A 9,995-nucleotide genomic window follows, 5' to 3' on the forward strand; every position below is an offset into this window, starting at 1 on the left:
ATATAAACATGCAATTCTGAGGAAAAAAAGTCGAATTGTGAAATAAAAAGTTGCAATTACCTTTTTTATTTTTAATTCTGTGCAGAAATAAGCTTAGATAACCGTAGATAACAGTAAGAGTAACATACTAAAAGCCAAAAAACTTCCATTTTTATTTCATGGGGACTTTAAGCATGAGCGTTTCAGCCAGAGTAACTGAAGTACTGCAAATGTCCACAAGATGACAGTCAAGCTCAAGATCCCATAAACAAGTACCAATCAACTTTTCCAGTGATTTTTATTTAAACAGAAACAAGCTTCTATTATTTTTTCTATTCAGCGTTTCTTCTCAGTTTCTCGTTGTCTTTGATTTAGATTTTACGTTAATTATGATACAAGCTCAAAAAGAGTATAAAGGTCTCAGTTAAATATTAATAATTATATTTAATTATTGACTAGTTTATGGATATGTCATATATTTTGTGCATGGTTTTGCCACATGAAAAGCAAAGATCGGGGTTCTGATTGCAACAAATCCCTTAAGCAAATGATAATGATGATAATAATAATAATAATAATAATAATAATAAAGAAATGTTTTCTTCATAGAACTGGCAGCTGATAAAGAGACTTTAGATTAACTTTTCAATGTTAAAGTACTTGATTTTTAGACAGACGATAAATATTATATGGTAATAGATGGTAAATTATATGTTTTTTTTATTATATGGTAAAACGATAAATATTATATGGTAAATATATGGCGTACATTATAAATTGACATTTTAAAGAGAGATAGTCATTCATTCAGTCAGCCATGTCTCCATTTATTGTTTTTTTGTTGTTGTTGCATAATAGCCTAACATATTGCGCATATTTTTTCCTTTTGTCTTTTTTTATTGTCTTTTTTCCAATGCTCAGTATAATTATTGATTATATATTTATTGATGAATTTATTTACCTGATTTTTTAGACAGACGATTGACATTAGCCTATATGGTAACAGGCCTACATAATAAATGGACGTTTTATAGAGATACAGTCATTCATGCAGTCAGTCATGTCTCCAGAACAAACGTTTACTGGCACTGTGGCACACTAAACATTTTACACAACTGCATTGCAACTCTATTGTGCCAATGCAGTGGCTCCATTCCTGCTCTAGAAGTTGCGTGTGAATGAGGAAGGGCCTCGTCTTAAAGTGACACTGCAGTAACTCAGCGCGCTCCCGAGTCCCTGCGTCCTCTCAGCGGCTACTGTCCCTTTAAGAGTCCAGCCCTCGTTCTCAATGAACACCGAACACTCGGATGGATGTTTTTTCTCCCCTCTTTTTTTTGTGCGTTTGTAATGTGTGTGTGCCAGTAGGAGGATCTGGCGCACCGGGAGGCCGTTCCAGATTCCTCGCGAGCAATTGGCTGCTCGTGAACTTTGCGACGCTTTGTTTGTCCGCGCGCACCGGTCACGCACGCCACGCACTCGGCATGTCTCGAGCACATCGGAAACATCACCGTTCCGTTCTTGACCTCGCGGAAGATTAGCTAGATCATCCACGCACGCAGCACGGGACGCGTCGCTCGCAACCAGCACGAGAGAAGAGAAGTGGGGACCGGAGAGATGATGGCGGAGAAACGCATGTCGCGCTGGTATTTCGGTGGGATCGCGTCGTGTGGAGCCGCTTGCTGCACGCACCCGCTGGACCTGATCAAGGTGAGTGTGTGTGTGTGTGTGTGTGTGTGTGTGTGGTTAGTTAAGGTAGAATGACAGATAATCGGTCTAACGTTAATCTTCATCCCCAGAGGAAGACAACATCCGCTCGAGCACATGACTTGTGTGTGACTTTGAAGAGAAAACTGCATAGTTCCTCATTTTGATAATTGATATTTAAACTTATTGAGAGCCCGAAAATATCGGCCAGACTGATAACACAAATCTGAACATATCTGGCTATTTTAACACTATTATCATAATTCTGCTAGTCTGTTCTAAAATCAATTTACTGAATGTTTAACGTCAGATAAATCAGACAATATTTGGTCATTGTAAATAAGTTTGTGTGTTCCCTATCTACCGACACACACTTGTCAAATTGCAATGCATGTTTGTTTAGCTTATATCTGATAATTTGGATAATCTTTGGCCATTTTAACACTATGGACACAATAGGCTAACATTACTTGTAGTTTTTCAGATCCAAAATTTGCATAAAAAATTTGCAAAAAAAAATTTGCAAAAATTTGCAAAAAAACATTTGAGTTTCTGTGTGTTTTAATAAACTATTCTTCTTATTATTAGGCCTACTTGAAGTATACTCTACTGTGCAATAGTAATATATTTCTGTTATAATTTCTTCAAGTTATACCAAACTTTTATTTTGACAGGTTGTCGTAAAGACATTACAGTTTCTATATGAAACGAATGAATGACTTTTATCAAATGAAATGGTGAAGTGACTCTCATAGCAGCTCTGCGATGAAGTGCACATGTAGCTCATGTCTCAATACAGTGAAACGCTGAAAACACCACGAGCGTGATCACGCGTGCTTCAGTGTGTGTGTGTGTGTGTGTGTGTGTGTGTGTGTAGTGGAGCACACATTGAGCGCTCATTCATTCCCAGAGACGCGTAGAACAATTGCAGTCTCTTTTAACTTTAATATTCACAGACACTAGTCCATATCGAGATTTGATTCATTGTACAGCCCTACTTTTGATTTATTCATTCAAAAATAGCCAAATTCGGTGACGTTCTGCTTAGCAAGCTCCATTTGTGACTGGATTCCGCGATTCGGTGTCGCTTCGCAAACACAGACGGGGTGAATTTATGAATGAAAGTGAACGTTCTGACACAAAACGAAGTTGTTACATATCCTCACGCTTTTTTAAGTGGGTATACGGAAATCCTTGGCCTTTTCTAGTGGGTATACGGCGTAGGCTATACCTGCGTATCACGTAGACTACACCCCACTGATTTGGCCATTTTAACAACTTGTCGAATTGTAACAAACATTTTACATCCAGTAAATCGCATAATATTGGTCCATTTTAACACTATCAACATATAAATGCTTATTTATTGCAAAATATATCGAAAACCTTGAAGATGTTACGTCTGATAAATCGGTTAATATTTGACCATTTTAACAATATCAACATAATAATCCTTGAAATAATTTGTCTTTCCCGAATCTGACAACCTTGTCAAATTATGATATACATTTTCAATCTAATTTTGTGTAAAATAAGTGTTAGTTTGACTTTTTTTTATCAAAGCAATTGTGTACATAACATATTTCAATTTAAGGTTAAATGAAAAGCATTTAAATGAATTATATAAATATAGTGAATAAATTGATCCTGCACTTTAGATGTTTAAATCATTGACAGGCCGATGTCAATAGTCTGAGGGCTGATCTGGGATCAGTTTATTGTCCTCATGTGATGTCATGTGTGACTAAACCAGAAGAATGTGTGTGTGTGATCACATTATAACAGGACGGAGGTCAGTCCGACTCCCAAACACTTCCTGAAACTGTTGAAGGGCGTTTAATTACGGTGTTGTAGTTCACAGATGCTCACACTACTCGAGTTTCTCCATTGTTCTTGTAATGGATGCGAGGCTTATAATAGAGTTGGATGTGTGTGTGTTAACTGTTTTCCAGAACTGTACTGAAGTATTTCACACACACACAGTGGGAATGAAAGGCTGTAAATGTTCTGCATGTTGTACTTTTATATTAAAGGCCAGTGGTATTTTAGGATCAGCTCTCGCTGCTTTATGGGACATAAAGTGTTCATTCACTATCAACGTGTGTGTGTGTTCATGCATGCTTTTGTCCAGATTCGTCATGAGTCGCACACGTGTGAGATCGGCACATGTCTGCCATCTGTGTGTGTCCAGTTGAGTCCGGTTTGCTGGACTTTGACTATCTAGTCTTGCTTTGACCTTCAGTGTGTGTGTCTGCTCCATGAGACTGTAGTTTTACTGTGTGTTTTCCCCTCAGTTTCACAGAGGAAAGTATCAGGTGGCCGGAAAGCACCGGCAATGAATGAAACACGAATGAATTAATTCAAAGAGGGAGAACGAGTTTATTGAGTTTATTGAGCAATCCGTCATTTCTCAGCCTCAGATCTTCTGAGGGCTCTCGTGTGTTTGAGAAGATAACAGGCTGAATGATCTCAGATTGTCTGCTTTTCACTAAAACCAAACAAAAGCCACAGATAAGTGCCCTTCAACCGCACACACACACTCACACACACACTGGCTGAAGTTGAAACAGCGTGTTGTGAGTTCAGAAGTGGTGCTTGACCCGGTTACCCTTCAGACAACTGTGTGTTTAAAGAGAGACAGCGTGAGTCCAATCTGAGCGTGACCTTTTGACCTTTATAAATCATCTGCAAACGCTTTCGCTTGTTAACATTAGTAAACTACGTTAGTGAACACGAACTAACGATGAAAAACATTTATTGACATTTACTAGTAAATCATTAAAATCAAAATGATTATATTATTTAACGGACCACGACTGACATTACAGATACAGTTGTATTTTTATGAACTGATATTAACAAAGATTAATAAGTGCAATAACACATGAGTTGCTCATTGGTAATGTTAGTATTGCATTAATATGAATCATAAAGTTTTACCAATGGTCTGCGAATAAACAGGTAAAAACAGGTTGATACAAGTTGCAAACATATTTCTGTAAATATTCTTCTTGATATTGTAATATTTCCCCTCTATATTCTGCACACTTTATCTTCTGTTTGTCGCTGACCTGCAAAACTCCTGTTCACTCTCTCTTTTGAGTGACAGTTGCATTATTAAACTGCATACAATGACAAATAACATCTTCTTTGAACAGAATGAAATGTGAAGTTATTGTTGGCCACTATTCAAACCCAGAGAGAGAGAGAGAGAGAGAGAGAGGGAGAGAGAGAGAGGGGGAGAGAGAGAGAGGGAGAGAGAGAGAGGGAGAGAGAGAGAGGGAGAGAGGGAGAGAGAGAGAGGGAGAGAGAGAGAGAGAGAGAGAGGGAGAGAGAGGGAGAGAGGGAGAGAGGGAGGGAGAGAGAGAGAGAGAGAGAGAGAGAGAGGGAGAGAGAGAGGGAGAGAGAGGGAGAGGGAGGGAGAGGGAGAGGGAGAGAGAGAGAGAGGGAGGATGTGTTATAACCTGTTGCGTGCTGTGTGTAATGCTTGAATGAGAAAATTGTTGCACATTTTACACACTTGAGCTCAACATCAGTATAACAGGAACTGTCCGTCTATTTGGATAGATAATATTTACTACGTGTATTTATTTATACAGTACAGGCCAAAAGTTTGGAAACATTACCATTTTTAATGTTTTTGAAAGAAGTTTCTTCTAGTCATCAAGCCTGCATTTATTTGATCAAGAATACAGAAAAAAATGTAATATTGTGATGTATTATTACAATTTAAAATAATTGGTTTTCAATTTATTATACTTTAAATTATCATTTATTTCTGTGATGCAAAGCTGAATTTTCAGGATCATTACTCCAGTCTGTCACATGATCCTTTAGAAATCATTCTAATATGATGATTCATTATCAAAGGTGGAAACAGTTCTGCTGCTTAATATTTATTCATAACTTGTGATACTTTTTTTAGGATACTTTGATGAATAAAAAGTAATAAAAAAAACAAACAAAAAAAACAATATACACTACTGGTCAGTAATTTTTTTCTTTCTTTTTTTTTTTTAAATAAATCAATGCTTTTATTCAGCAAGGATGTGTTAAATTGATAAAGTGATAGTAAAGAAGATTTATATTATTAGAATTTTTTATTTTACTTTTTTTTTTATTTTTATATAAATGCAGTTATTTTTAACCTTTAACCTTAATATTCATCAAATATATTAGGCAGCAGAACTGTTTCCAACACTCATAATAAATCAGAATATTAGAATGATTTCTAAAGGATCATGTGATAGACTGGAGTAATGATGCCGAAAAATCAGCTTTGCATCACAGGAATAAATTATTTTTTAAAGTATATTCAAATAGAAAACTATTATTTTAAGTTGTAATAATATTTCACAATATTACTGTTTTTTTTTCTGTATTTTTGATCAAATAAATGCAGGCTTGATGAGCAGAAGAAACTTCTTTCAAAAACATAAAAACATTTTCCAAACTTGATTTCAGCACAAATGATTTCAACACTGATAATAATCAGGATGTTTCTTGAGCATCAAATCATCATATTAGAGTGATTTCTGAAGGATCATGTGACACTGAAGACTGGAGTAATGATGATGAATTCAGCTTTGATCACTGGAATAAATTACACTTTACTATATTCACATAGAAAACAGCTGTTTTAGAGTGCAGTAATATTTCACAATATTACTGTTTTTAATGTATTTTTGATAAAGATAAATGCAGCCTTGGTGAACAGAAGAGACAAACATACATAAAACACACGCACGCACACACACACACACACACGCACACATACATAGATCACTCAACTGATTCATTTATATAGGCCGTATATATATATACCAGACACAAAATGTGTTTAACACTTACATTTAGCAGACACTTTTATCCAAAGCAACTTACATTGCATTTCAAGGTCCACATTTTACAATCTTATCAGTTCTTGCTTTCCCTGGGAATCGAACCCATGACCTTGGCGTTGCAAACACCAACGCTCTACTGTTTTGTGTTGTGTGTGTGCTTTTTGATTCATTTTGTATTGTATTTTGTATCCGTTTCAGACTCATGTGAAGGAAAATGCTGTTGTTTGTTGTTTTTTATGATGATGATGATGATGATGATGATGTTGTTGAACAGGTGCACCTGCAGACGCAGCAGGAGGTGAAGATGAGGATGGTTGGCATGGCGATGCACGTGGTGAAGAGCGACGGTGTGCTGGCGCTCTACAACGGCCTCAGCGCTTCCCTCTGCAGACAGGTCAGATCCCGATCCCATTCATATCCGGCAGGGGGAATTCTGGGAAAACTGAACACTGATAACGCCTGTGAAACTGGAGACACGAAATATGTCACCAGCCACTTTCACGCAGACAGCCTTTGCCTTGAATTTAATATGTTTTTTTTTTTTTTCGTTAGAGAGAGAGAAAGGTCATGTGATCAGGATCTACAGCGGTTTGAGCGTGCGTGAGCTTTAGACACTGATGTAAAAAACAAGTTTGAGTGCAGAAGAAGCGGACACAAATTAATTAATTAATTCACTTCATGATGTTTTATTAACAAAGTTCGGGAGGAGCACGTTCAGATAATTAAACCTAATTAAACACATGTGGAGCACATTCAGACTATCAAACCTAATTAGACACGAGTGGACCACACTCTGTTAATCAACCCAATCAACGATGTAAGAGGTGTGTCCTCGTGAACTCGTGAAGTGTATTTACTGAAAATCTTCTTGGTTTGCCAGTGTTTTGGAAAAAATGCTGCCAAAGATGCAGATGACAAAACGAAACTGATGTTATGAACGTTCACCGTGATAATGCAGAACGATAGCGAGGACGTCATCTTTATCAACAGAACTGATCTACAGAGCGGCATGAACGTTGCAGAACGCCTGAACAATAGTGAGGAAGTCGATCTTTCAGATAAACGACATGCAATACTCACCAGAATGACATATTCACTAACACATTTTACACAACATTTTTTCAAAGGAATAATAAGTGTAATTCAGATGCAGATCTGGCTAAATGACATCAGTGTTACAATAGCTATAAATAAAACAATAGGTGTAAAACTCAGAGAAGCTGTGGTTGCGAGAAACATTAGTCCAGTGATTTAACTTTGTGAAAGTGGCCATTATGAAGTGTTGGATTACACGTTTCCATATAGTCAACCATTTTGAAACATTATTTCCCATCGGTGATCCTGTAGAGAAGCCGTTCATGTTCCCAGTCTGTGTTTATTCATGAAACTCAGGATCTTCAGTGTAAAGTGTGAAATCTCTCATGGTTAAGTGTGAGATTAAGGGCTTAAGATTAATGTTGTTAGTGTGTACAGGCTAAACACAGAAGATGATGATGATGATGATGAACTGACCGCGTGTCTCTCCGCAGATGTCGTATTCTCTGACGCGGTTCGCCATCTATGAGACGGTGCGAGACATGATGGGCAGCGGCAGTCAGGGACCCATGCCTTTCTACCAGAAAGTCCTGCTGGGCGCGTTTGGAGGTGAACACGCACACCATCATCACACACCAGCGATCACCTTATGATGAGATGCGATCATAATTAGATTTAGAGCAAGTACCTAAAGCTTTATTTATGTAGCAACTTTTACAAAGTGCTTTACAGAAGAGAAAAAAAAAAACATACGCACACTTAAAAAAAAAAGGTGGTGATAAAATAAAATGTAACAATAACATTATTAAAAAAGCTGACTCATCAATTTTTAGCCGTGTTTTTTGGTAAAGCCAATAAATTACCACTGGATGTTCGGAGTGATCTTGCTGGAGTATTTTTATTCAACGCATTGGAAAGGCATATTCATGAAGACATTTAAAAACTAATAAGAGGATGTTGAATTCACTTCTGAGTGATACACGTGGCCAGTGAAGTGTTGGAGTACTGTGATTTCTACACTATTGCCGTTATCATGTCTAGACGTAACAAGTGCATGAACGAGTTTCTCACTGTCAGAGGGGAGAGAATGTCACGTACTGTGGAGATGTGTCTGAGGTGATCATATGCTGTTTTTGAAAACGGAGGTCATGTCAATCATGATTCCCAAGTTCCTGAGCTGATTACTGGCTGTTAGTGATAAAGAGTCAAGATATGGAGCAATAGATGTTCGCCGCGCGTCATTACTGATAACAAGTACCTCTTGTCTTATCTGTGTTTAGCTGTAGAAAGCTCTGAGACAGCCACAGTTTTACGCTCTCTATGCAGTACAGTAGGCTGGGAATCTGGTGCAAGTGAAAGATTGTTCTGATTAATTACATCAAGCATGTATAGGTTAAATATTAGAGAACCCAAAGCTGAGCCTTGAGGAACACCACAAGAAATGATATAACGCCTGGAGGTGTAGGTGCCCGGTGAAACATAGTATTCCCTGTTGCTTAAAGGGGCATTCCACCCATTTGAACATTGTTTTTTATTTAATGTGGGTCATATATGTAGTCGAAATGTAAAATAAATTTTGAATTTGGTGCCTTCGTGACCGAGGAAAGACAAAAAATAACTTCAGGACGCATTTATATGAAAGACAACAACTCCCACAATGCACCACATTGCACAGCTCCGCAAGCCACTCCCACTAATCCAGAACAGCGCATATCTGCCTATAAGAGAAATCACTCTTCCGTCTACAAGGCTAGCTACCACCAGAGCTTGAAATTCATTTCACACAAAATGTCTAGTTAGTTGGCGAACTCATTAGTGCATTACTCCTCGTTTGTATTTCTTTCGAAAAGGTGAATTATTGCATGGTACCTGGATGTCCAGTCAGAACAAATGCGGTGCGAAACTAGGATAGTTCACAACACAAACGTCCGTGTCCTCGTCTGATTCAGAGATTTCGTCCAGGAGAAATTGTCATCATTGAAATTCTTTGCCGCAGACGGACTCTATCTCTGTGTTCGTAGTTGCATAGTGAGATCACCGGCGCCACCAGTCCGCCCTAACTCGAGCCAGTCCGGGCTCCTCGTCCGCGGCAGGCAGGTCTTCTGCCTCGGCTGCTCTTCGCTATAATGCGGCTTGTAAAGGTAGCCACAAACACCTGTTTCAAGCATCAGACTTCCGAAATCCTCTTCTTCTATATCATATTGAGCACTCTCCTCCGCTATTGTCATAACTTTACATCTGTCTCCACAGCGCCTGTTAGCTTAGCTTCAAACAAGATGGAGGATATTGCTTTCAGTTTCAGAGAGTAAAGTCCCACCCACTGATCTGTAATAGGTCTGTAGCGTGAGCGGGTCCCGCCCCTGGGAAAGATGAGGAACGAGTGTCTGTAGTCTCAACAGAAATCCCCCCCTCTTACACTTCCTCCTACAATGA

The 9,995-nt window shown here is 38.2% G+C and overlaps 1 protein-coding gene across 2 annotated transcripts in view; it reads left to right on the plus strand.

Moving 5' to 3' along the window:
• The first annotated feature begins 1,242 nt into the window (after nt 1-1,242).
• Nucleotides 1,243-9,995, plus strand: part of slc25a10b (solute carrier family 25 member 10b) — a 15,900-nt gene continuing 7,147 nt past the window's right edge. For both annotated transcript variants that reach the window (XR_014605005.1, XM_084106491.1), the window contains exons 1-3: nt 1,243-1,686; nt 6,802-6,921; nt 8,057-8,171. Coding sequence is in view for 1 of the 2 variants with exons in the window: in XM_084106491.1 (XP_083962617.1) it covers nt 1,594-1,686; nt 6,802-6,921; nt 8,057-8,171 (328 nt within the window). In the remaining variant the exon portion in view is untranslated. The remainder of the gene's footprint in view (nt 1,687-6,801; nt 6,922-8,056; nt 8,172-9,995) is intronic.

The sequence above is a fragment of the Abramis brama genome (genome assembly GCF_963993115.1).
Source record: "Abramis brama genome assembly, chromosome: 2".
NCBI classification, from domain to species: Eukaryota; Metazoa; Chordata; class Actinopteri; order Cypriniformes; family Leuciscidae; genus Abramis; species Abramis brama.